This window comes from Poecilia reticulata, chromosome 4 (genome assembly GCF_904066995.2).
Source record: "Poecilia reticulata chromosome 4, P_reticulata-male-v2, whole genome shotgun sequence".
NCBI classification, from domain to species: domain Eukaryota; kingdom Metazoa; phylum Chordata; class Actinopteri; order Cyprinodontiformes; family Poeciliidae; genus Poecilia; species Poecilia reticulata.
This window is the reverse complement of record NC_088833.1, coordinates 17,305,320-17,333,278: the sequence shown is the minus strand read 5'-3', so window position 1 is coordinate 17,333,278 and position 27,959 is coordinate 17,305,320. Positions and strand designations below refer to the sequence as shown.

Below are 27,959 nucleotides of genomic sequence, written 5' to 3'. Positions count from 1 at the left end.
CAAGTCTAAGAAGGTCACAACTAGGTTGTTTATTATCTGATAACTGATACAAGATAAACATTATACATTCTTTTTAACACTGATGATACTTTGCTTTTATTTTCAATGTCAGTATGCAAAAGAGAACAATGCAAAAGAAATGTTTTGTGAAATCATGGATAGTACATAATTTGACTGTTTCATTAATATTAAACCCATTAAATTTAAGCACTCCTTGTTGCCCCGGTGATAACTCATTTAGCTACAACACAAAAAAGAAGAATACAAAAAAAAAAAAAAAAAAAAAAAAAAAAAGAGCACGAACATCAAGGTTGGCTGACAACAAATACTTTCAGGAATCACATGATCTTCTGATGTATCGACTTGTGTAGATGCATATATAAAAATACAGGATCCCTGTATATATGCACATACAGTAATAATGTAGATACTATAGTTATAAAGCCTGTTCTGGACTCACAGACAAAATGTAGAGAGCAGGATACACATACACACAAACATTTACCATTATCTCTCCATATAAACACGCATGAATCAACCAACAGGCAGAAGGCTCTCTGGCTTCAGAAGCTAAAAACTACACTCAACATTAAAAAAAAAAAAAAAAAAAAAAAAAAGGAAGAAGACATTCACATTTCTGAAACAAACTCCATGATCTCTCGGCTGATCAACCATCAGTCCTGTTAACTCTAGAGCCGGGATGATAGATCTGCTGCAGATGAGCTCTGTTTGTGCAGTTGCGTCCGACCGATCGCATCAGTCAGAAACCGTTTGCTTTCATTGATTACTTCAGTCTGTTGGTCCTCGTCCTCGCTCTGCACGCTCACTCACCGACTCGCAGTGTTTCTGCCAGTTTTATTCATCCATGAGTGAACATGTGGGAGGGAGGCGGAGAAATGGGACTGTAGCTGTTCATGTCTGTTTAGTGTGCAGATGTCCTGTAAGTCCATGCATTTACCTGTGAGGGCGCGGCTGGCTGCCTGCTGATCTTCACGGCGAGGACGGGGCTTTGCTACTGCTGTAATGAACCTGGTATCTGTTGACCGCCTGTCCTTTCAGCTCGGTGGACAGGCAGGTGGTCTTGCAGGGTATGAAGTCCTCCTCCTCCTCGCCCATCAGCCAGTTCTGCACCGAACGCTCGGCCAAGGCCGGGACGTGATTGGCCAGCCAGCTTTGGTGCCACTTGTCGAAGCGTTCGTGTTGGCACGCTGCGACTTGGTGCTGCGACTGTAGGAAAGCGGGAAGACGGTCAGCGTCCTTCAGTGTTCAGGTCAAACCTCCACAGCTTCTACTCATTTTTTAAAGTCGCAGTATTGTGTGTTTTACAGCATAATCAAGTAACGGTGTTACCTTCACTTGTTAAAAAAAAAACATGCCACATATATCAAATATGATGTGGAAGAAATTGGACATCATCATATAAAGCCTTAAAATTGGGTCTCTGTTTCTTTAAAAACTCCTGCTCTTTCTGAAACTCCGCCTTCAAGAAGTCGTCACAACATCCCTCCTCCATTAGCCTTTAACAACCTTTTTACCAGGGATGTTTTTGATGAGGGAATGACATTAGATGATAAAAGGTAAAAAAAAGTTTACCAAGGAACATCTTTACAGTTTCTAAATAAGAGATCTTCCAAAAGTTTTGCTTAAACTTTTGGGCCAATCATATTATAACCAACTAATGTAAGCAGGAAGTACTTCAGCAGAATGGAAAAACCAACAGTTGAATCTCAAATGAAGTATTCTGACATCTTAACAAAGACATCTTCTAGCAAGTGGGTGGGACCTTTCAGGAGAACCAATCTGTGCAGCTGAGTCAGGTCAAAGTGTCTTCAGCATGTCTGTGCAATTTAGATGTCTGCGGTATGTAAGGTGAGGAGCAGCGCCTACCTTCCTGGCCTTTACCAGCGCGCCGCGGCGGTACATGTAGTCCTCGGAGTTCATGACAAACACCATTTTGTGAGTGTTGAGTTTGAACCGACACTCCAGACTGCCGGCGTTCTCCACGGCCAGCTGCCGGTGCCACTCTCTCCTGCAGCGCATCGCCTCCACCTGCCGCACCTGCCAGCGCCGGAAACGCCGCAGGTTCCTTTCCAACAAAACACATTGATGAAGACTTTAAAAAAAAAAAAAAGTGTTGGTTTGTATAACGCTCACTGTTCACACAACTGTTCAATCACTCAAACTTTCACAGTGTTGCATCAGTTACATTTTATTTTCAGGTTCTTAATCTAAATCAGACTCTTAAATCCAAATACACGAATCTGAGAGTTTTGATGCTTCCCAGCCAAATTGTAAGATAAAAACCTGTAGATTCCTGATAGTATATATAAAGTAAGATAATACTTTATATATGCTACATAAACACATCCTGTGCTTTTCTGGAGCTCCTACCTTGGCAGGAACACAGGTTTGAAGAAGTAACCTTCTGCCTGAGAGCACAGACTGGACTCTGTCCCAACAAACTGCTCCATGTAGCTCGACAGGCACTGATGGAAACAAGAGTCACATGTTTAATCATTAACTTCAGATGGATTGTTCTTCTGTGGGTAAACATGTTTATCCATTAGCATGGCTACCTGAACATCTAACGGATCGTCAGCCTGAGCTTCCTCGGTGTCCAGCAGCTCGAGGGTCATCGTCACCTGACCTTTATTTTGGATAAACATGACCTGAGGAAAACAAAAGAATATCAATCTGAGTAAGAAGACGATTCAAAAAATACTTTAGTAAACTTTAACATTTAACCCTCCTATTATGTTCGTTTCTGAGGTACAGCAATAATGTTCATGGGTCAATTTGACCCGGGGAGAGTTTTGGTTCCTGCAATAGTGTCAGGAACCAAAAAATTCCTCCAAAACATTTCTTTATCTGATTATTAACTCTAATACTAACCATCTCAATCAAAATTTGTGCAATTATGTTTTTTATTTCTCAGAAATTAAGGATTAATGACAACAACTTACTCAATTACTCATTTGGACATAAAAAATGGGATTTACATTTGTTATGTCCACTGAAAAAAACCTAGACACAAAAAAACAATAATTTCCTTGAAATTGATTATATTACATAAAAAAAAATTTTTCAGAGGGTGATCTTTATAATTGAACTTGAGACACACATACTGTTCCGGGTCAAATTGACCCGCCAATTAAAATCAAGATAAATGAATCATGCAGAGAGTATTTATGTTCCCCTCCACTTCTACTGAGTGTCCACTCAGTGTGGGTGGAGTTTACCCACTGTTCCCGTCAAAAGTTGTATGAACACCTGCTTTCTCGCAGTTCATCGTGAAGCAAAGAGAGCAGGGAGAAAGTGGGTTTTTGTGTGTGTCTGCGTGTGTGTGTGGTGTGTTGTGTTGTGTTTGTGTGTGTGTGGTGAAATAAGGTTCATAGCTGTAAGGAAACAAACAGAATTGGACATTTTTAATCTTTTTTTGCACTTTAACTTGACTGCCGGGTCAAATTGACCCGAACAGTATCGATGTAACAAGTAGACGCAGGGGGGGCTGCAAATGTGTAAAATAAATTTTCAATTTATATGTAGAGTTCACCTATTAAGACAAATAGAAAAAGTTTCATGCAATAAAAATACTTGCAACTATTTTTAAAATATTTTTAAACTTTGAAACGGGTCAATTTGACCCGCAACATAATAGGAGGGTTAAATTCTCCTTTTTGTAAGGACTTCATCCATCCCGGTTGCCCTGCTGGACGATGTGTTTTTTTATTTGTGCACAGCAGCATTACTCCTGCAGAGGTGGCTCGGCTGCCGTGACGGTAACAACCTCCGAGCTGTTTAAACCTTCGTGACAGTCTCAGCTGAAATGCTGTTCACTAACAGGGTTACAACTCATCTATAACACTGCATACTGTTCAAGAGCTCATTTTTATTATTGTATATTTATTATTTAAAAGCTCATAGTTAATTTATGGCAGGTAGATGGGAGGAAAACAAACAGAAAGAAGAAAGAAACGAATGGAGGGAAGAAAAAAACAGGAAAAATATTTGAAACACATTTATTATTTTTAACATTAAATTAATGAATGTAACTGGTAATATAGTCATTCAGACCCAGAGTTCACAGCATTAGTTTTGATTAATTAATAAGATTGTTAACACTTTAAGGATGTTAACGCAGTTAATTTGGTTAACTCATAAATCCAACAGAAGCAAAAACGGAAAACAAGGCAGTGGACAACAGAATTATTTTTTTGCTGAAATTATCCCGGTTGACGTCACAGTAGCACGGCGTTTATGGAGGTAATAATGGATGCTGCCATCTATGGATCAATTTTAAAGTTATTCAGAGCTGGCAGTATTGTCCCCAAATCATAACAGCACAAAGGAAGCTAATAAAAAGAAAGCACAAACAACAGTGCTGGCCTTTCGCACAGCACTGAGCTTCTGTAGAGAAGTCTGTTTGGATGTGCAGTCGGACCAGGAGTGGTGGGATTGTGATGCGATGAGCTTCACTGACACACTTCTTTCATTAGTTCATAATTATAATTTTCAGCCACTGTTTATGTCCTGATTTGCTGCTTCTGGCTTTTTCTGAGGATGACGCATGTCTCACATCAATGATGTACAACTCATAAAAAATGCGACATGACCGCTCAGACTGCAGATGCTTTTAAAACTACCAGATGCATATCGGAAAAAATAAGTGGCACACAGATGTGGCGCAAATTAGGCTTTTCAGGGGGTGAAGACATCAGAATTAGGCCTGGAAAAAGACAGATGTCCGTCAAATTTATGCACAAAAAGTTGGCTTTGCGTCACACAGTGCATGTAGAGTTCACTTGTGTGTGATTTAGACTCAGTTGGAAAACGCAGCAAACGGGTAAGGGGTGAAACTCTGGAGAGTACATGTGGGGCAACAACAAACATGGAGAAGAAGATGATCCAAGATAGCGGTTCTCAACGTGGGCGGTACCGCCCCCCCAGGGGGCTTTCAGAGGACGGCAGGGGGCGCTGGCGGAAATTTTTACAAAAGGGGGGCACTGGGATTCCTTTGGGGGGCGTTTGGTTGAAGGTAAACTTTATACCTTAGACTTTGAGCAACTTGGTAAAACTGTATTGTGTAACATTAAACCATGCTTGGCTGCAACTGTATCAATGGCAGCTCTCCTTCTATTCAGTGTTTGTTAGCTTTTGGCGCAGCTCCGTTCTCCTGCTACTGGTAGCTTCACCGCATCATTTCAGCGTTACACCGGTTGATGACGTTGCTATGATTCACTTTGTCTGGTATTTTTGTACATATTTTTTGGCATTTCTGTGATCATGCAATATTTTTGAGGGATACACAAAACGGCTTTATTTACACTGAAAATATATTGCATACTCCATTTCTGAATTTAGTTTGTTGCAGTATTTATGGGTATTTGAGTAAAGAAGGTCTGTTAATGTAAACTTAATCTGCTTTAATTTCACTCGGGGTTATCCAGCTCTACCTGCAGCAGCACTCTGCTCACCTTGAAGCAGTTCTCTTCAGCCATGATCCTCTCAGCCTTCCACTGGTAGCTCGTCTCCCAAGCTGCTCTGACGCACTGGGAGGACAGGTTCCCGCCTGCCGCCCCTCTCTTCCTCTCAGCCAGATAAAGGTCCACCACCTGCAGACACACTTCGTCGCTCACCAGGTGCTGCAGCTGAGGGCAGAGGAGAATGGGTTACAGAACAACTGCTTCCAAGTGGAACGAGACCAAGCTAAAAGACAGAGGCAAAGAAGCATAATCACCTGCCGGATGATGTTGTGGATGACCTTGTCGATGGTGAAGCCGATGTAGGCGTGGATGGTGAACATCTCTCTCAGCGTGTCTTCATACTGTGTGGAGTCCAAGTTGCCGTCCAGGAGACTGCGCACCATGTCCAGGAAGGCTGGATAGTACTCCTCTAACTCAACCTCGCCTGCAGACAAAGAGGCAATGTTACGGGTTTTCACACCGTTTTGTTAAAGAGCAGCTTAGTCATTTCCCTCCAGGTAGAAGTCGGCGTGTATCTGAAACCCAGAGCAGTGTGTGTTCTGTAGGGTTGACATTTACAGATATGCAAATCTATTCTGGGGCGGTTTTAAAACAGATCTTCAGATTTAACTGGGTGTTTTTTTTCCTGTTATAGGAACTACACTTTATTTTAAAGCACCATTTCATAAACAGCTCTAACTTTTGTCCTTTCAAAAACCTTAAAAGGTGATTTCTACTAGTACTAATATTTAGTTGTCCAGTTTGCTTAAAGTAGAGAGCAAGCAGATGGGAGGTTTTTGCAATCACTGAACAGACAGAGTTGGTGCTTCGAGTAAAAGGCAGCAGGTAGTTGAAATGGTTGGAAAACTCCTCAAATTAAACAAGAAAAATGTTTTGCTGGAAAGAGCTTAACTTAAATTGTCTTCCATGTCCACCATCATATGTAAAATTAATGGACAGGAAGCGAGGTTTAAGCTTTGCGTGTTCCCAGAGTGACAGAGCACCAGTGTTTAGCTCAGTTGTAATAAATGTTAAGCTATAGATTCAGATTTACCAACAGTAACCTCTGTTATCTCTTTAAACTTTGACTTATCTGATCCAGTTCCAAACATCCAGAGACCATTTCAGATCTCTAATCCAGCAACAATTTTCCCCTCCTGGTCTGCTAGCAGCTCATCACTACTTACAGTTTTGCTTTTCTCAAAATATTGCAGCAGGGTGAAAGTGAGTAAGCAAATCGCCCGTCATGGCCGCCTGACAGTCAACGCAGCCCCACCTGTATAATTTGACTTCAATTAATTTAGAGAGAAGAGTCGATCTATAAATGGCGACTACTAGATACATTGCTCAACTAATACTGCAACAAATGAGCAATTCTGAAACTTGTATGATTAACAGATTAAATGCAGATTTAAATGCAGTCTGACTTTCACTTTCTGAACACAAACAAGCCAAACAATAGAACAGGTGTGAAGCTCCAGCTAACCACTTTCTCTCAGCTTCCACACACATTTTAAGATTAGGGATGCACAAATAGGACAATTTGAGCACATTTTGGTATTCAATATTAATGTTGACTTTATGACCAATAAAAAAAATATCTCTTGTATGCAATATTTCACTAACAATTTGATACCTTGAAAAAAAATGACCAAACCACTGATCCTGCACTGCATCACCGTCACATGACCAAACAAAGATCACATGACCATCATCCTCTCCCTCCAGAAACTAAGGCAACCATATTAAGAGTGACATAAATATTACTGTTAATATCAGCCCAGTTTATTTATCGTATCGACACAGATATGTAAAAAAATTACTGAGTGATGTCGATGTTATTTATGCATCTCTATGTAGGATCCATGATTTTTCAGCCATAAACTCCCAGTCTTCAGTCTTTTTAACCAATTTTTAAAGCACAAACAGAAAGGTTCAATTATGTCTTTTTATTTTCCAGATACTTACATATTTATATTTTTAATAGCAGAAAAAGATACATAATCTGGTACTAGAGATTGGGAATAAAGATCTTTCATCCTTTCAGATCTGGAAATGACTTAAATTAAATCCCAATCATTTCCAGACTGCATTGTCTGCCATCATGTGATCACATGCACAGCAGGAAATCTGATTCAAACCTACCTTTAGATTCAGAGATTATTAGATTCACATTTTCTTTACATCACATGTGGCTAATGCTGTTTAGATGAAGGCTTTTATAAGAATAAATTGAAACACCTACTCAAGGTTGCAGTTTTCTGGCCGGTCCATGATTACAGCTCTTTAAAAAGCCCGACCTGCCGATTCCGATTTTGCCCAATAAGTTGGGCATTATGTATCTTTTTCTAAGTTGGTAACAGTGGGGTGACTATTGTTAACGGCGAATGTGCAGATATGACTTGGTGGGTGGGGCTAACTGTCAAGCCTCTCATAGGGGAGCAGAAAAGGACACTGGTTGATTTTTAGACCTTTGCTCAGGTAGATAACATCAGGGGATAAGATCAGCTTCACATGCAAGTATCAGCCGATCATTAATCTCCCAAAACTAAAGAAATTGGTGCTGATAAATCAGCAAAGAGGAGTCCTAACCTCCTCTTTGCACTGACAAATACTTACTGGGCTGTTTGAGGCGGAGCTCCATGGCCAGGTCGCAGGCCTTCTCCCTCCTCCCCTCCGCCATCAGCAGCCTCTCCCGGCTCTGCTCCGCTCGGTGCTCCAGCAGCTGCCGTTCAGCTTGCCGGTAAACCCGCAGCAGCCGCGAACACAGAGTCTGGTGCAGCCGCAAAAAGAAATACCAGTTGTTGTTTACAAAGAAGAGGTTATAGACGCCATCCAGCTCCTTCTGGTGTTCTGCTTCGGGGTCGCGGAGGTCCACTTTTTCTCCCACGGCGCTGGAGCTCGCCTCCATGGGAGTAGAGCCAGGGGTGGAGGAAGTCGTCACTGCAGGTTGGTTCGTGCTACTGGATGTGCTGGAGGGCTCAGTGTCCGTAGGCTGAGATGGGCTGCAGCGCCTCCTCCTGGACTCACCGTTGAGTTGCTGCTGCAGTTGGGACTGGTTCTCGTTCTGGTTCTGAGCTGGCTGTAATGGAGGCTGACTTCCTGTGGCTGTTGCCGTTGATGCTGCTGATCCCCCTGACGCACTGTTCGGATGGCCACTTCCTCCTCCAGCTGCTGCCGTTGGTGCAGAGGCTCCGCCCCCTCTTTCTGCCCCGTCGTCAGGCTCCGCCTCCTCATCGGTCCATTCTTCTGTATCACTGAGCTCACCGCGGCGAGAGAAGAAGAGGTCGGGAACAAAGTGCTGGATGATGCGCTTGATGTGGTCCTTGTCATCCTTGTGGATGGTGGGCTGCCGTTTCACATGGTAGATGATGAGGGAGGCGGCGTCTTCCAGGATCTGCTTGTCCTCATATGTGAACATCATGTGAGGCTCGCTGGGGGACGCTGAGCCCGAACCGTTACGGCTCTGATGACCAACGCCTCCTTCTTCTGTGCTCTGCTCCTGACGCTGGAATGAATGAAAAACAGTTCAATAAAGAGATAGTGAGGAAGATAATAGAGGTGCACTGCAAAAACAAAGTACACAAATAAGTACAGTTGAAACAAGGCAAAACTAACTTACAAGTGACCTTTCAGGACAACATAGAAGCTTGTTTTATGTCAATAATTACTTAATATTGATTTAAAAATAAGCAAACAAGTGCCAGTTCCACTGTCAGATTATTTCCCTTCTAACAAGACATTATTCCCAAGTGATATAATCTGCCAGTGGAGCTACAACTTTACTAATATTAAGACATTATTGACTTAAAACAAGCTCCTTTATCTTGCTGAAAATGTACTTGCATGTTAGTTTTAGCTTATATCAAGTGTACAAACACATTTGCACAAGAAACTAAAAATACTTTGTAACACTTTGTGTTTTTGCAGTGTGTTTATAACAGGTTTTATAACAATGATAAAATTGTGAAAATACAAACAGTCCAGTTTTGCCTTTTTCATTATTAAGTTGCTCTAACTGTCAAGAAGTTCAGTTACGTGGCTGTGAAGTTTCATATCTGAAATTATCACCTGCATTCAAGAGCCATGGTTTTAATTAAAGACATGTGTCGTGACAATTTCCTAAATGATGATTTTTCATCTTATGTGTAATAAAAAACTAATGGGAAAGCTCAACTTTAAAATAAACAAATGTAAACAGAACAAGTCTGTTGGATGTTTCTTTAAACATTTATCAAGACCTCAGAGGTTTTACCTCATCATAGATGCTTTCAATCTCATTGAGGAGACTTTTTGACCGCAGGGCCTTCATGTCATTCTGCTTGAAGTTCACTCCTTGGTGGTCCAGGGACTTCAGGTAGGCTTTCTCATATTGCTCTCTCCAAATCTTGTTGAAACCCTGCTGGGCCTCTCTCCACTCCTCCTCCTTGGCTTTTAACCTGAATGGTGAAAAACATAACAGTGATGCATTGTATGAAACACACAGTAATAAATATTAGGTGTGCGAAAAGATATTAAAGCATTTGGAAAATTCTTGCTATGGGTTTTCAGTTCTCCATACAAGAATGCAGAACAAATGCAGAGATGTTTTGAGCTAAGACTGATACTGATACCAAACAATAGAGACTAAAGCCTGCCGTCTAGTCTGGTACCGAAGTAGTCATTTCATTTTACATCTGGTCATTATTCTTTGTAGTTGATTGTTTTCATGTATTACAAGAGAAAAATTATTTTAAAAATTATGTACATTTTCTCCCCCCCAATAAAAAATAATTAAGTCCCAATCACGCTCTATAGGTTACAGGATCTCAGCCACTTAAGATACACATCAGGTGTTGCTTAAAATCAGTTGCAGTCCTTTCAACAGGCCTATTATAATGCACAGCATTATAATCTGATAGTATCCTACCAAATATTTCATATAGGCAGTCCTTTGTGATTGAGATATTGCACAGTTCTACTTGGCACCAACATAAAAATATTACAAATCAGCACTTAAGTTGATTCAAGCTCCCACAGCATGTAGTACAAACATCTCAAACCGTAAAACTTAGAGATGTTCATTAGCATAGATAACAATCCTACAATGTGAGCAACAATGCATGTTGCTGTAGAGGATGTTGAACTTTTAGTAAAAAAAAAAAAGACAAAAAAACTTGAAGTTAGAATATAAAAAGACAAACCTCTTAAGCACCACAGGCACAGCGGTGGCAGGACTCTTCTTCAGCCCCTCGATGATCTCAGGGGCCTTGTCACCATAGATACGATAGACAGCGCGGCGCTGGATGACCTCAGAGGTGCCACCCAGGCAGTCATCTAATCTGAATCTTTCCTGGTCCTCTGGTGACAGGCGAGACAGTTTCTTCTGCACGCTCTCCAACACCCTGATGGTGGCCAAATTCGTCTCCAGCACAACGTCCAACTACAAGTGTGACAAAATGTGACAGACGGAGCATTTAGATGAGACACAGTCACATGTTTCGCAACCATAGAGTTTAATAATGAGATCTTTTAAAAGACCTAACCTGCAAATAGATCAAACTCATATGCTCCATTAAAAAAAAACAAAAAAACATTTTACAATAAATATTATGGTCACCTCAAATCTTTCATCCTCACAGCGATGCAGTTGCTCTTCATACGGAGTCTTCTTTGAGCTAACAAAGGTCGAGTCCTCCGACCAGGAGGGGAATGAAACCCAGGTGTCATTTAGGACCTTAACATGCACAGATAGAAAAGATTATTAATCAGTAATCAAAGATTTGGACTTGCAAATAGTATTTAATCAGAATTTACAATATTTTATGTGAGAAAAGAAGAGGGGAGAAAGTTTTCAAAACAAAACAGAATAAAACTATGAGGACTTCTGATTGTACCTCTTTGCAAAGAGCAGTGCGCCCACTGCATTTTGGCTGCTGATAGGTCTTGGGCAATGCTCTGTAGCTCGAACCCAGGCGTTTACAAGAGGCATAATCCACTTCTCTGCCCCCTCCTCCTTCCATGTAACGATCAGCGAGCCCCGACACAGCATGAGAGAGCTCTTTGTCCCCCAGAAATGACTTGAACTGAGAGTACAGCTCAGGAAACTTCCTGCAAGATGTCACGTATGGAGAGAAGCCCAGATGAACGACTGAAAACATTCTAGATATGACAGGATTTTAATTATCGTCGTAACAGTCCTCTAAATTAAATGTATGCAAATTTACAAAAGTATGAATGTGTGAAAATTAATTTATAGATATAATTATGTTTAGTTCCAAGTTGCACCTGTTGTAAAAATGGGCTACATTTTTAAAATTACATCAACACTTGAATAGTGGGCATCATTCTTATCTTCCAATTTTATTTATCCATATTTTTAGCCACTCACCCCAGGAATGGAGTCACTAGTTGTAGCAGCTCTGCCCCAGAAACCACTTCTTGGTTGAACAAGGCAATGCATCGCAGGAAGTTCTCGTACACCTCCTGGCTTTTAAACAGGCGACGAACCTGAACAAATGGGGATATAACAAAAACAATTTAAAGAATTAATACATAAATAAAAAAAACAAAACCGATCAACCACATGAGAAGAAAAACCAAAGCAAAATTTAACAAAAACTTGTAAAATCTGGTACCTTACCTTATCAAAAAAGGAGAATTCTCTTAAGACACCATGTTTCCCGACGGAAGCAAAGGACTGATCTTTGGCGCAGGGATACTTCATTTTTTTCTGAGTAAAAATAAGACAATTGAACTTTAATGCATTTTACTGCTTTTTGTTCAACTCGTCTCAGTTACATCTGTAAACTCTGTATAATACACCTGTAAATATATTCTCCCAAACTTGTCAGAATAAAAAGCTACACAGCCTTTTGGAAAGAATATTAGAGCTACAGTTTCAGTGTTGCTATTTTTTGTAAAACAAAACATTTTTCAAGCATTCACAGATTTAAAAAAAGCAATTAATTTGTGAATCGCTAGGAGAACTTCATCAGCACAGAAAGTTTACCTTGAGCAGTGGAGACATATGCATCAGCAATGGTCTGGGCCTCTTCTTGTTCTGTTTGGTTATCGGGTCTTCTTCCTCTGACTTTTTCACCTGCTCTTTCCCTCCAGTCAGGGAACTCCCTGTGAACTACATGAGAGGGAGCAGAAACAAGAACCAGGAGCTCAATCATAACTCTTCAATACATATTTAGTACAAGTGCAAAAGAAGGCAACATTATACAAGAAATGCAAAAGATCAAAAAGTAGTGGATTCTGTCAGTTTCGGGAAGTTGAACACATTTTAAAGAGCTTTTTAAAACAATTATGATCTAAATTTAAAGACCTAAATAAAGTCAAACATAACTTTCTTCACAGCCTAACTCCATTAGGAAATAATGTTGATGACTTATTGGTCTTTTTTGCCTTTGGCAGTTTTGTTTCATGCAGGAAGCTTAACGGTTATTGACCAAAGGTTTTAGGCAACAATTACAAGCCATTTTTAATGTGGACATTGTTAAATATTCACTCTTGAACGTGTGTAGCAAAAGCAAACAATAAGCCAAATTTATGAGACGTTTTCTTTGAAGTGTTGGTGGAAAGGCTGAATGTTGGGGCATGAATCTTTATATCTTTGTAACCAATTAACTAATCAATTCCTTAGCCTGAACTACAACACACACAATAAGAACAAATTTTAATTTAAAAAGAAAAAAATGAATGAAAAACAGCAAAACGAATGTAAGTTAAAACTACCAACATTTTTTAGATTACTTGAAAAGAACTATGATAATGCTGGAAAGACAAGTGAAAATGATCAAAAAATATTAAGCTACCATCTGCTTCAACAGTGGATTAGTATTTATCTGTGTCCATTTTTGCAAGACCTACCAGTGATCTCTTGGCATCAGGCAGGAACTGTCCAAACTCAGCAAGTAGGTCCTCTTGTCCCTTGAAGAGACTGGCAACTTTGGAAAACACCTCATCTTCAGTCATCCCGCTGCTGCCTCGGCCGCCTCGACTCTCCTTCACCTCCAGCTGCTCCTTCTGTGGTGTTTTGGAGGATTAGAACCAGAGGAAAGTTTAACACTTTAGTCCGGCTACATATCACGGTTACTACTTGCGTAGCTGTTATTGTGCTTCAGAGACGTGTTTTCTGGAATGCGTTATGTTTGGCTCCATTTTAAAAATTAACACAAAGTAATGGAGTACATAATTCATTCCTGAAATACCAGAGCAACAGTAGTCAGGTTTTAAAACAACCAGTAAGTGCTGAAATCTGTGAGGTGGAAAAGGACAGGATAATAAATACAGCCACTCAGTAACCACAACATGTCTTAATATTTGGTACCTGATATGTATGAAGGATTTCTAGGAAGGCTCTATAAATCTCAGGGTGGTCCAGGAAACGGTTTTTAATCTTGTTTACATAGCTAATGGCACTGTCGAACTCTACGGGGCTCGTCTCTGAAGCAGGGGGGGAGATAGACGAGGTGGTGGCCTGACTGTGGCCCTCTTTGCTCGTCAGGGGAAGAGTAAGTTTGCTGGGAGGCTCTGAGGGTCCTGCTGAGGTTGAAGATTGGTTGTCTGATGAGGCCGCCTTGGTGTCACTGGTCTGGGCTGGTCCTGCTTCTGAATGTGCAGCGGGGACACTCCCTGAGGTGGCAGCCACTGCGGGAGTGGTCAGACTCTTCACCGGCTGTCCGGGAGACACCTGCAGGAAAGATTAATAGAAATGAATCATCACCTTCAGTTGTTATAAAAATGCTGTATGTATCAAACATGACTTAAAAAGAAATTTGACTTTGAATTTAACGTCTTTAAATTAGGCCTCTGTGTCCATAAGAGGTTGCTGCTCTTTCCGACATTCAGCACATCAACATTCCTCTATTGAGCATTTACAAACTTTCATCAGAGTGCTGGACTAAGAAGTAGCTCAAAAAGCACAGCAGATGCTCAGTTCCACAAAGTGTTTACTAATTGCTGCTACTGGTTTGAAGGAGCTGAGTGGGAGAGGTGCTTTGTAAGTTTGGCTTGGTAACTGAAGCTCTGAGGGAGAGCTGCACATGGAAGGTGGTGCTTTGGTCCCTCAAGCGTTTTACAAACCTGAGGTTTTTATCATTGCCACTAGAGATTCAAGTATTTCTCAAACATGCATTAAAAAAAATCAGAGCAACATTCCAGGTATGTTTTTTGATGAGACAATAACATCATAGCATGATATAAAGTTCAATAAGTCAATGTCACATTAATACTGTTAAAATGAACAGCAGTAACAATGTTTCTCATATGTTTTAAATGGGTTTTGGTTTATATCAGATTCATTATTTTATGTTTTGAAATGAAAATGTAGCCTATTTAGGAGTCTGAGAAAAGTAAGTACAATCAAAGCTTCAGCACACAGAAATATAAAACGATAATTAGGTATGCAACTATGTAATGGTGGGCATTTATTGCATCATTCATCATTTATTGTGATAAATTTCTTATAAGAATTCCAATTTGTTGTCACAATTGTTGGTTTTATTATTTTCTGCGCAAAGGGAACATTCAGCACCACCCTCTGGCAGCCAATAGGGATGAAACTGAACCATCTGAAATTAATAGCTTTTCATGCATTAATTGTTTGCTACACATTGAATATGAGAGTCACATATAACACAATTAGGAACATCTGACTTTTACAGAACTTGCTCGTGCCCAACAGGTAGGAAGAGGTGGCACTTCAGTCCTGTAATCCATTTAATCCCCTAAATAGGAAAGTTTCATGGTACATTTTACTGTAAGTTCTACTTACGCCCACCCAAATCCTTCCAGAAATATACAAGTTCTCTGGACTTTTAGGACCTTTTAACAGAGGAGTACAGATCCAAAACTACAGTCATACAATGTCTTTGGGGTTTTAGGAGATAAAGGATATCTTACCTGTGTAGTGAATGGTGACTGAAGGAAAGCCATCCCATTCTTGGGGATCTCTATCCGGTAGCCTGGTGGCAGGAAGGCATTAAAGCCCAAAACGAGGTCTGGGTGCCCATGAAATAGTTGTGACACTCTGTTTATAACCCCCGGTGTGTCGATGCTATTTAAGAAATAAGACAAACATGATAATGTAGCTGGCAATAATAACCAGCTTCTCCTAAACATGAAAACAAATGGATTCTAAAAAGTATAGTTTAGTTTAAAATAGTCACAATAAATTGTCTATTTTAAAATTAACTGGTACATAATTAGAGTAGGGTACTTTCTAAAAAAAAAAACTGCAGTGTGTGGTGTGTAAGAGTGATCTGGTCTGCTCTGAAAGACATCAGGACTGCTCTGATCTAAAAAACCGAAATATTCAACATGTTGGATTGTCTTGGCCTGATTGGGGTGTGACAAGGAGTCAATCAGAAAGCAAGGTGATGGAAATATGGAGGGGAAACTGAAGTACAGAAGATTAAAACCCTGCCATGGCACACCAGTAGACATCAGGGATGTCTTTTTTAGTTTGTTAAACATTGCTTCTTCCATATTTGTTTTCTCTGAACTCGCGTTTGTTCGAGACGTTTTGCGAGATTTCCCGTCAGAAATCTGAATGTTGGTGAGTGAAATCGATTCATGCAAGGTGTGTCGCTCCTGCCATGTGGATCAACATCCCCCACTTTGCAACCAAATCTGTTAAACCCAAGATCTTTTGTCGTGTGTGGGGTCTCTTAAAATCTTGCCATGTAAACCAGACATTAGTGTTTTACCTGCAAAACCGTTGAGTTTTTGATTTCACTTAAGATTCCTTAAAGCTCATTTTAAACTTTTTGTTATCCAGAAAGATGCTGGAAGACGTGAAAGCTGACAGTCGTATTTCATATTAATTATTCTGATTAACATGCATGCCGTCTTAAAAAAAAAAAGAGTTTGAGTGTCATTTGCAACACTGAGTTGTTTATAAAAGCAGATGGTATGATTTAAGGATTAAACATCATCTGAAAAGACTGCTGCAAACAGCTGTTGTGGGAAATAATAAATGCTTCATATGAAGAAGCCTTCGCAAACAGACAATATCAAAGAATGGACAGAAAAACTAGTCAGGCAAGGAGGAAGCTAATTTTCCAGTGCAGATTAGACTTGGAGTCCATACTGCAGATTTATTTTTTTTTGTACGAATGATTTCCAAAGTGTTTAGTTGGTGACAGTAACAATGTCCCTAGAAGCTGAGGTCAACTAAAAACCCTAACCAGTCTGGTTAGTCCTGCTTGGACATAGAGGATTGGAGACAAGAACTGCATTGGTTACAAGTTAACTACATGACATTTAAAGCTTAAAATAGACAAGTTTAGTCTATTTGGATGTATCATCAGTGGTACCTCTGTGACTTGAATTCTTTCATGATGTCCAAAAACTTGTTATATATGCCAGGGTCATTTGCAAAGCGAATTTTGACTTGGTCCAGATATGACAAGGCATCTTCAACCTAAATACAGAAGAAACAGGCAGAAGGGGGAAAAACACAATTGGTCTCAAACAGATGTGTAAATTATAGTCACAATATATAAATGTGTGCCAATGGTGAAGTGAATGTGACCGATGTTACAGACAATTGGCACAGAACTAATACTTTTTTTTTGAAACTGTACGAAACTTTTTCATATTAAATTTCAAAAACCTCATTTTTTATTAAATAAACCATAAAAAGGTTGTGAGAATGCTTTAATTCCAGTGGGTTCAAATAAAGTCAGTTTCTTCACTGCTGCTGATCTAAAATCGTTCTGCTAGAATCCTGATCAACACAAAGAAAATGGAGCACAGTAAGCACAGCACTTTAAGGATTGATATCAAAAATCCTGAGAAAGAAGTCGGATATGCCCCTTTGAGGTCCCTCAGGTCATCCAGGACGCGTTTACTCAGCATTCCCAGGTTTAAAACTAACAAAGGGAGACAGCATTTACAGTTTACATTTCCTCACCTCTGAAACCACCTCACTGTAAACCTGAGACGTCCAGGATCCATGGACTCCACAACAGATGCACCAATCAGTCTTTTTCTGGCTTATAGTTTCTGTTGGGGTTTTTTCTTGCGTACCAACACTTATTTTAGCCAATTAGGATTTTTGTTTTCCTTTAACAAATGCAACAAGAGAAGAATGTATTGCAGGTCCTTTGACAGTTGGATTTTTGATTTAACATCAAATAAGAGTAAAAAAAAAAAAAAATCAAGACCATTTTTGCACCCAAGCAAAAGATCTTAAACACAAATCTCTAATATCCATCTGATTTTTTTTGCTTTGTTCATTTTTCACCTTTTGTGCATTTTCTCAACTATTATTTAGTACTAATCATGTTAATTTAATATAAACTTTCCTTTTTTTAAAATTCTATTGCACTTTGAATTCTATTGTGTGCAAATGGTGCAGAGTAGCTTAATAACAATTATATAATGGCCTCAGCAGTGTTTTATTAATACTTTTCAGATGAACCAAAACATGTACATACTTTTATTCGTTATGGTGTTAAAGGCGATAAAAGGTCCAATATTTAGCCAAAAGTCCTGCACAAGTTGCTGCTAAATAAAAGTTATAAATAATTGAATAACCCAGCTGCCAACTTTAATACTCTACCAATGTTTTTCTAAATAAACTACTTTCACAGATAAAAGAAACCTCTCTCAACAGTTTAGAGGCATTTATTTATTTTCACATAAAAATTAGAGTCAGACAATTATCCCTTTTGGTGACCAACAATTCAAATACTGAAAAAAAAAAACTTTCCAACTGACTGAAAACTTTAAAACTTTACTTCCAGCAATTTAAAAACACATTACTTTTAAAATTATTTTTAGATATCTGAAAATGGTTAGACATGGTTTAATGTACAAATGAAGATAACCTTATAACGTATTTGCAATTCAAATAAAATACCTCAACCATCTGGTATGGCATTTGTTTTTTTCTTTTTGTGTGGTTGTACTTAAAATGCTTATCAGTTTCTGTTATCATACCCTTGATTTATAATGCATGCATCTATAGTTTGTTACAATAGGTTTTGTAAACTAATCACTCACATGGCCATGCATTTACTTAATCCAAGTAAAATCAAGGCTAAAAATACTGTAGTTTTACTGTTAATTTCTTGTGAAGACAATAGTTACAAACTGGCGTACTAAGGCTTTGTTTTAAATATGCTTTTTATTGCTTTATTTGTCATATGTAATGGCTTAACTCGAGCAGCAATGTAATCCTTATTTTTTTGTAATGCACTCAGAATAACCTTGTGCATAGTTAGTATGTTAAAAAGCTGCAACCCAACCTAATTAATGTTAAATAAAGGCATTTTTTGTTTTAAAAAATTATTCAACGTTGATCAACCTAAACTACCTCGAAATAAAAAGCAAAGCTTTGTATCCAACAGTCTAAAGAGGGTTATTGCGGCTAATGTTAGCCATAATAAGTCCCCTAACACCAACTACACCCACCCGCATACACATTTACACAATGCGTTCAGTCCCCGCTGGTTCCTGGCCAACTGTATTGTGTCGGCAGGAGCAAACCGATTTAATAAAACACCGCAGCCACAAAGACATGTGAAAACGAAGCTGCTAATCAACCGAAGTAGCCTTTTCTTGGCTGGCCTGGCTTACGTCCTCCACTTTGTTCGAGCTGGCTGAAAAAAATCCAACAAGAAGGAACTTCCCACAACCGAGCTCAGACTAAATGTTTGCTCACAGCAGCTGCCGCTGATGGCGTAAATACTGAAAAATAAATAAAAAAGTAAAACAAACTGAGTCCCCCGAGTGCGAGTTACGCATTTGTTGAAGAAAAACAGCTTCCACGTCTAAACCTACATGTCAGTCTTGTGCTAGTCAGCGATGAATTACTTTTATTATTAGCCCAGTAAGCTAACTACCGTTAGCCAACCGTTCCTTTCACTACTCTCGACGGTAAACCCAGAGCAACAAAATGGTTGAGACACCGACACTTTTCTCTCATCTTGTCCGTTGTCCTCTTACCTTGAGCTTCTGGAAGTGCTGCTGCTGCACTTGCTTTTGTGTTATCACGTAAGGCTTGTCTTGAATTTGGTTTATTTGCTTGGCGGTGCTGTGCGCCTGAATCTTCGCCATTATATCCCCGGCGTAGGGAGGCTCGAGAGCCGCTACCACAACTTGCGAGGGAAGCTTCGGCGTTACCTCCAGTTGTTGGCTAGGCGACAAACCGTCTTCTCGGTCGGGAAGCCAGCCTGCCAGCGAGCAAACCCTACTTTGCCTAGCTGGACAGTCTCGACGAGCAGAGAGGGGGGAAAAGCAGGCAAAAAAAAAAGACGGGAAACCCAGCAGAGTGGAGAGTGATGACAGACAAGCTACTACTCGCTGCGACTTTGACTGAACATCACGGTCGAATTAAGCAAACGAAAGCACGAAGGGTCGGTCTGTAAGCTCGGAGACAATGGTTGTCGTTTTACGTATTTAAAATAACTATCGCCTGTCTCTTTAAATTCGGCGGCAGCGGTCTATCTTGGCGTCCGGAAGCCAGAGTAGGAGTGAAAAATAAGAAAAAAAACGGAGTGAAAAATTGAAGTGCGCAGCCGCAGCGATGGGAGGAGCCGAGTTCACAAGAATCAGATTGCTCCACTCCCCCTTCACTGCTACAAAAGAACAATGTTGCCCCGTGTAAAATAACAGCCACATACTCACTCACATTGGAAATAAAACTGCAAGAACGAAGCTCTGCATGCAAGGTACACCAATATTAGAGTATGTGTATGCAATTAATACGAATTCAAATAGCACAAGATCAAGATGTATCGATCTTTATTTAGCTTGTTTGAGCTCAACAGCGAAGGCATTCCTACACAAACTGGGTTAGATCATTTAAAAACAAATGTATTCAAAATGCGTATTTTAATGTCTGATTTAAACATGACAAGTGTTACGAGTAACAAGACATATGTAAAATACAAAGAAAAAACAAGAATTTAATTACATTTCAGAGTTTTCTAACTAACAATGTAATAATGAAAGGTGACTAAAGCGGTTAGCTGTGTTTTAAACCCTTGGGGTATAAACTATGAAGCTTTTGCTTTAAGTTTCCATCTCTGAAGCCACTGTTGGAAAGTCAGTCCTCCTTTGCTGAGCTCAGGCAGAACATGCTGGGCTGGTTTGTCCCACCTACATGTTTGAAAATACCAAAACAGATTATTATGGTTATGTACAAAGAGCTGCAAAGGGAAAGTAAGAAAAGCAATTCAATAGAAAAAGCACATTGTAAGATATAGAAAAATACTAATGTCACCTTACTAATACATGTAGAAAAATAAAACATCCAGTAGATAATAAAAATGATAAAGCATTAACATTTGTTTGTCCAACTGGACAAACCTATTGTTCTGGATTGGCTAGTTGTACATTTGTAGACTTGTTGTCTCAGGCCTGACGTTCAAGTACAAAATAAAGATTTCTGCAAACCGTTGTTTGTTACGCTCTACTTACAATGTACAACATGTAAATGCTATATGGGCTGAATGGGATAAACAATACGATATAAAGTTTTTAGATTATGACATTCAGTCAAATTTCAACCGTCTTATTACGAAAATAAATAAACTGATCTGCAGCAAAGTGCATGGAAACCAAATGGTTAGTAGACAGTTACAATATGCATAGAGAAAAGAACAATATGCCACGAGTAGAAAATAGAGGTGTGAAAGTCAGACCAAGCCAGTGTAAACACGTGAGTGTCATAACTGAATATTTAAGGATGTATTAAATTTATTTATTGCACTTTGCAGCTACAATCTGAAAGTGGTTGTGACGTGTGTTATTGGGAAAAAATGTAAAAGGTTATTAGCAAAATGCTGTAGGATTGACAGGCTGTGGCTTTGATTTTACCATACATGTGATTTAGGTAAACATACTGCAAAGCTATCTAATGGAGGAAGGACATTACTGGGAGAACAAAGACATTTTGAAAGCACAAGTAGGTTAAAAATGGTTGTATTTATTATGAGTATTTATTTAAAAAAAAAAAGAACTTCAAAGTCAGCCATCTACTCCAGAAGTATTCCTCACCAGTAAGAGATGGCGGTCTTGACTTGAGCTCCATAAGAAAGACCCTGAGCGCAGTGGTTGGTGAGACCTCTGGCTGTTGGCAGCAAAGACTTTAGGAGCTTTTGATCCGCCTCCCTGACTTTGGACAGCAAAGCTGGGATTTAAAGAGACAAACAAAAACCCTTTTATTAAACATACTGTAAGTTTTTTCCAGCTAAACATAAAATTCCCTGTTAGATCCAGCTTTTATAAAAAAAAAAAGAAAAAAAAATATCTAAGAACAGCTGTCTGTTTTCAATTTCCTTTCATACCTTTTTGATCAGATGCATGCAGTTGTTCAGAGTCCTTCTCTACTTTCTGCAGCGTGGCTGAGTAAAGCTGCAGCAACTCCCGCAGAAAACGCAGCTCAAGCTGCTGGGACAGCAACTGGAAACACAACTCCTCTGGAGCCTGAAGCATATGCATGGAAAGGCAATAATTTTAGAAAGGCAATAATTTTTTAATATTATATACCAGGTGTGACAAATATACCTTAATGAATGGCCACAAAATATTCAGCTTATTGAATGAAGCCTCCCTGTCTTAGATGTCAGCCCGTGAAAGATTACGGTGTCCAAGACACTAAAGATTACAACCACTGTTGCAAGCACACAAGTGTGGATTTACCCAAGATAATACAACCAAGTTCAATATTAAGTCATAAATTAGCAAAGCAGATCCAAACATCCTCAAAGTGATTTCCCTGAAACTTCCATTTCCACAAGAACAAACAAATACTTTTGGTTACTTTTTTTTATTTTTTACCCACTTTGCAACAGTAGGTGTGTCTGTTTTATTTTTATTTTTACATCTATGTGGACCATGAGGCTGTTAAATAAAAATCGATGAAAAGGCTAAACCATTTCACCTCCCAATACTCACTTTGTACAGAGGGAACTTCAGGCTCTCATGCAGGCTGCTGAAGTTTGAGGCCTGCAAGCGGTGAATGGATAACCATGACGCAGGAACTCTGTGCATTCTGAAACGAGAAGGGAAAAAAAATAAAGTGAACGCCATCCCAATACCAACCAGTTTTTATCATGTACAGCGCTTCACATTGAGTATTCATTGAAAAGCGTGGCATGTATTTGTACCTATTCACCATTACTGAGACCCCTAAATAAAATCCAATGACAACAACTATCAGGAACAGCCTTTTACGTTAACAGAGTCCATCTGTATGCAGGTTAGTGGTCTTAAAACAGCTGTTCTGTGAAGTCTCACATGTTTGTTAGAAAATATATACAAGTGCTTGGCCAAGACAAAGTCCCAACATAAGTCCTATTGAGAATCTGAGCAAGACTTTAAAAAAATTCTTGTTGACAGATGTGCTTCGTCTAAAATGACTTTGAGCTATTTACCAAGAATAATGAGCAACAATTTCAATACCTAGATGTGCAGAGACTGTTGAGACATAACCCAACAGATTTGTAGGGGTAACTACAGTGCAAGATAAACCTACAAAAAAAAATCTTTCAAACTTATGAATACTTTTAAAGAAGTACAAAGTACTTCACTGAGGCACTGCGTTACTTTTAGTCATGCGTTACTAAATTTACAAATGTACCATTTTTTAAGAGAAGTTTTATTTTTTGGTGTAGTATTGTTCCCTGTTCTATGTAACTACAATTTATCTCAAACACAATCAAACTCAACAAGCTCCGCTTCCCATTTCAAGTAAATATTCTTGGATACTTTCAAAATTGCTTCAGGTCTGTATTCTGTAGATATCATCCAAATGTGTTTTTACCCATCCATGGTCCTGTGGTCCAGAGCAAGAAGTGAAATTGTTCCGAACTGTTTGGCCTCCTTAGAAACAGAGTTTCGGAGATTGTTGGCTGCGCCAATTACGTCTTCAAACTGTGGCACAAGCTTTGCCTCAATAAATTCCTGCAACTGAAGGAAAGAAAACAGAGAATAAGCATATATCAACATAAAAAGAGAAATGTTCCAAGAGTAGTTCAGTCATTTACAGTATTTTGTAATAGACTAAAGCATTAGATTCAGACCTCTCTGTGAACACTGATCAGCTGCGTCTTAGCCGACGAGTTCCCCTTAATCAGACCTCTTAACTGCTCCTGTCTTAGAGCCTGCAGAGAAACAACAGACACCAGATACGTTTATGGCATCTTGAAAAAAATGAAACCAATAAACCTGGGGAATAAACCAATTTTACAGATTTTTTTAATTTTATGTATATGAAAATCTGGATTTTTTTCCACCAGTAGACTCTTTGGAGTTTCCGTAGTTCAGAGTGATGTCGGTGGCCAACCAAGGACCTATTTTCTTGTTTAACAAGCATGTTTTGACATCTTTCATTTATTTGCATTTTGAATTCAGATCCACTCCCAGAAGGGAAGATGGAAATAAAAACAGGTTTTAGAAAATACTTCCTGCCATTTGTAATTTCTTCTGAAAGCCAGATTTGGTTTTATACACATTTGATTTGATTTTTAAGCCATTTTGCCCAGTCCAATAACTGATAATAAAAATGTTGTGCATTTAGTATTCCTTCTCACCACTAGGTTTCTGAAGTCCAGAATGTTCTGCCACTGGCTGCGAAGACTCCTTAATGCCTCCTGACGGTTTCTGGCATGCTGGTCAAGCTGAATACAGCGCTCTCTGATGTGATCCCGAGCGGCTGCCTGCATCACACACTGCAGCTCCACCTCCAGTGTTGACCTATAAACAATTTAGAGATGACATTTGAACTAAGCACGGTAAATTAAAACATTCAAAATTCACAGATTATTTGGCACCATAATACAATAACACTTTTTTTCCTATTCAATTGTTGGACTCACAGTGCTAAACTTTCATTGAGGTTTTCATCTGCAATACCGGACACTTCCTGCTCGGCCTCCGCCTTACGAGACTTCAACAGAGTTTTGAGCTGCTGGATTCTGGAGCGAGTTTGGGACAGCTCTGTGAAACTCTGCTGCACCTCAGCCCAAGCAGCCTGAAACAAGGAGCATTAATAAAATCCAACATGTAACAGACCAGAAGTCACACACACACACACACACACACACACACAAAAGCAAGACTAAATGTCAGTGAAGGTTTCACACCTCTAGGAGAGTCTGAACAGGTGGAAGCTCATCACACTCCTCTGCGGAAATATCCAAAAGGTGATCGCTTTCAAATCGGAATCTGTATGGAGACGATAACTCTCTTACTAAATACTGCCGATGTGAACAAAACCCATTAAAACAACGTGAAGTGTCTCTTACCGTAGAGCTGCTACGTCCTGCGCCACATCCAAAGAAGCTAGTTGGTCCTGCAGAGCCTTCTGCTCTGTCACAGCTAGATGCTGCAGCGCTGAGAGGACATGGCTAGGAGGGTAACTGCTCAAGACTTTCTGATGAAATAACAGAAAACAGTATTTTCATAAAAGGTAAATCATTTTTGAAGAGGAGTTTTTCTTAAAAATATCAACTTAGTTTGCAAAACCCAGAAGACCCTAAATGCACCAACCTCAGAAGTACTGAGCCAGTACTGAAACACAGCCGTCCTCTGCTCACGAGGCATGCTAGAATTAGACAACAATCCAGTAAATAAGTGAAAAGTCATAGCTTAAAAAAAAAGTCTGATCTGATAATAGTTGTTACCTTTTGGGTGCAGATTGTTGCACTTTCACTTCATTCTCCTGTAAGCATCGAAAGAAGTGGACTCTGTCTTCACTCAGCTCTCTCAGCTCACGCTGACAAGCAAAAAAGGATAAAGGAAATTTTCTTCAAACAGAAAATGAGATTAAAATCTGCACATTGAATTTTCCAATATGATTTGAAGTTCTCCAATTTTTTATTTACCTGTCAGCACAATAGTGTATCAGATAATGTATATTTGATAAGAAATATAACCAAATTTCTGCAGCTCCTACCAGAACTTGTGGTACTGCCGCAGCCTTTGAGTTGAGGTTGGACGGCTCATCATCAAACAGCACTTCAGACTCAGCTTTCCTGCAATGCAGCAAGATGATTAATGACAGATATTTTAAAATATTTGAAATCATGTCTGTTGTTTAAAAGAATTTTTGCCTGACCTAGCCATCTGCTCCAGCACCAGGCGGTGGTCGTTGATCTTTTGCACATCGTCAGATAGAACCGTACGGTTGGAGATGCTGCGCTGTCTGAAAGCCTTCAGAAGCAGTTCCCGGGTCTGGTCCTCCTCGATTTGGACCCAGATGCGATTGATAGATCGCTCTACAATTAGCAGTGGGAGTATTGTTTAGCACAATATTTTTACTTAAAAGAAAATACAGTGAAACACATTTACCTCTAGCAGCACAATATTTGAACTCGCAAACATTTGTCCAATACTAAAGTGTCTAATATTACAATTGCAAGCCTAAGGAGAAAATATTTAGTAAGTTATCACTGCCACGGTTATACTTGGTCAATCTTTGCTGTTATGCCAACACCTGAAAGATGACAGCGATCAAGCAGTAATGATAGGAACACAGTGATGTAGGAAAAGAAAGACATGGATGAGGAAAGTGTGGCTTATTATTACGGTTTAATGTTTATTTAGAAGCTCATCATACTCCTTACCGGCTTCTACTTTAAGCCCAGATTTTATGTCGGTGACAATATTGTCACATTTTCTTCATTAATCTCCATTTACATTGGCCAGCTCACAATTCCTCAACTTAAAATAACATAATGTAAATTTACATTGATTCCTCTTTGATGTACATACACCACAGGAAGGACAAACCTTGTGTTGCCATTTGTTCCTCTGTTCCCCTGATCTGGGAGTCCAGGTGACTGATCTCATCCCTCAGCTGCTCTATCTTCGTCTGAAGCTCTTTGCGCTTTGCTGCCTCACTTTGGCCTTCAGCTTGCATCAACTGAACACATAAATAATACACCAGAAACCATGCTGAAATTCCACTGATGGTGTAATGAACTGGACATAGTGGGAGAAGGAAAAGCAGAAGGCTACCTCTTTGTCTTGTAGTGTCTTGTACCTTTAATGATCGCAAGGTGAAGGAAATTGCCAGCAAACACAGTAAGTAACGCACAGATTTACAGGACTGCAGATAGAAAGGCGCTGTTGATGATCTGTAAATGTGCACCACACTTCATGTAGTTTTACAAAAGTAAAGAAAAAAATAATTAAAAACCTTACCAACCCACTACAGCGTTCCTACATTTTAATGTGGCAAATGAGGCCACAGAGTTCTCTGTCAGCTTGTTGTATTCAGTGTTATTCTATACATTTTTGTGTAAATAAATAGAATTATGGAATTTTTCCCCGAGGTTATTGTACCATAAAAATCTTATACCAAACTATGCTTAGATATAATGTATTAATGTCATTGTTGACCAATTATCAAAGATTCTTAAACATGAACCCGCACAAATTGTTTAAAACAACGCCAACAGTGAACAGTGGAACGGAAACCTAAAAGCTTTGTCAGCCAATCAGAATCCTTCAAAACAACCACCACTTCCTGTTAAGAGTTAAACATGGGGTCATGAGGTTAATTAGTGTGGACAGATAAATAGGTTGAACTACTTTTAAATAGCGTAATCGAAAATAGAGTTAACACAAAACAATGTCGACTGGGAATTGTGTGGATATATCGGTGTATTATTTGTCGCAAACACAAATATTCTCAAATATCCACTTTGGTCGGAGTTTTTGCAAATAATCATTATTAATGGTATGAAGCTGAGTTTTTGTGGGACCAAAACTAATAAAAATGTATTCGTTTTCCCAAATAACTTCCTATAAGTGTACTAGGTCAAAGCCACTAAAGGATACCACTGAAGATTGCCACGCATGATCCTCACAGTCCTTGGAAAACAGAAAATCCATCATAAGTCTTTAACACAGGTAACAAGAGGCGTTAATTACGGTATGTCATAATGCTTGAGGCTTGCAAGAATCAAAGAAAATCATCAAAAAGAAAAACAGACTGACCTCTGTTGGAAAACATGTTGGATCATGTACTTCCATATTGACTTCCCAGTCCCAACACAAAGCCTAGGAAAAAAATAGATTACGTGAAGACTGCCAATAAAGACGTGTCTCATATTTTGTAATTTAAAACGTAACTTACGTTTTTAAATAGCTTTCATTAGGTAGGCTGTCGGGAGGCAGATTGAATTCCTCTGTAGCCCAGCGTTTCAGCTCCTTTACCAGATTTCTATCCGTCATCCTAATTGCTAACTATTTTCTGCTAGCTAAAATTAGCAACAACTAGGAACCTCCTTTAACTTGCTTGAGTCGTGTAAAGTTTTTGGTAACTTACATTTATAAGACCGCTTTCCATCTACCTAGAAAGCGGTCTTTTCTCCACTGTCTATCCTGACAATAATAATAACACACAGGTATTTGACATATTTCCCGCGCAAGTATTTAATCTTACTTCCGGGTAGCATTTCCTTTGCGACAGCGCCACCTCTCGTTACAGTCGGGCGCTGCCATGGTTACAGGATTCCATCTGTGCAACAGTTCGTGTATCATTTT

At 39.3% G+C, this 27,959-nt stretch overlaps 2 protein-coding genes across 2 annotated transcripts; both read right to left on the bottom strand.

Annotated features, from left to right (window-relative positions):
* Nucleotides 1-6: 6 nt before the first annotated feature.
* On the bottom strand, nt 7-20,065 carry sin3b (SIN3 transcription regulator family member B). Its single transcript, XM_008407917.3, has 19 exons — nt 19,407-20,065; nt 16,769-16,875; nt 15,354-15,507; nt 13,780-14,142; nt 13,320-13,475; nt 12,454-12,579; nt 12,085-12,174; nt 11,833-11,951; nt 11,339-11,552; nt 11,062-11,178; nt 10,646-10,884; nt 9,718-9,901; nt 8,082-8,970; nt 5,738-5,907; nt 5,475-5,648; nt 2,577-2,669; nt 2,392-2,486; nt 1,888-2,086; nt 7-1,227 (listed from the first exon to the last, which is right to left on the bottom strand). Exons 1-19 carry the CDS (start codon nt 19,515-19,517, stop codon nt 991-993), a joined length of 3,837 nt encoding a protein of 1,278 aa, XP_008406139.1. The 5' UTR covers nt 19,518-20,065; the 3' UTR covers nt 7-990.
* A 122-nt stretch (nt 20,066-20,187) lies between these two features.
* haus5 (HAUS augmin-like complex, subunit 5) lies at nt 20,188-27,903 on the bottom strand. The gene is made up of 19 exons (XM_008407918.2): nt 27,550-27,903; nt 27,411-27,473; nt 27,252-27,284; nt 26,427-26,451; nt 26,199-26,331; nt 25,525-25,684; nt 25,363-25,441; nt 25,091-25,182; nt 24,957-25,011; nt 24,713-24,840; nt 24,551-24,632; nt 24,284-24,438; nt 23,999-24,161; nt 23,489-23,569; nt 23,230-23,375; nt 22,362-22,458; nt 21,752-21,890; nt 21,462-21,594; nt 20,188-20,561 (listed from the first exon to the last, which is right to left on the bottom strand). The coding sequence occupies exons 1-19, from the start codon at nt 27,645-27,647 to the stop codon at nt 20,459-20,461; spliced, it is 1,965 nt and encodes a 654-aa protein (XP_008406140.1). The 5' UTR covers nt 27,648-27,903; the 3' UTR covers nt 20,188-20,458.
* Nucleotides 27,904-27,959: the final 56 nt, after the last annotated feature.

Coding starts and splice junctions, on each gene's coding strand:
- sin3b (XM_008407917.3), bottom strand. CDS start 19,517: ATGGCGAAGATTCAGGCGCACAGCACCGCCAAGCAAATAAACCAAATT. Junction 12,175..12,453: donor ATATGTCTCCACTGCTCAAG/GTAAACTTTCTG, acceptor ATTTTTACTCAG/AAAAAAATGAAGTATCCCTG. Junction 11,179..11,338: donor GCACTGCTCTTTGCAAAGAG/GTACAATCAGAA, acceptor GTGCATGTTAAG/GTCCTAAATGACACCTGGGT.
- haus5 (XM_008407918.2), bottom strand. CDS start 27,647: ATGACGGATAGAAATCTGGTAAAGGAGCTGAAACGCTGGGCTACAGAG. Junction 27,285..27,410: donor CAACATGTTTTCCAACAGAG/GTCAGTCTGTTT, acceptor CTGTTTTCCAAG/GACTGTGAGGATCATGCGTG. Junction 21,595..21,751: donor GCATGCATCTGATCAAAAAG/GTATGAAAGGAA, acceptor TTTAAATCCCAG/CTTTGCTGTCCAAAGTCAGG.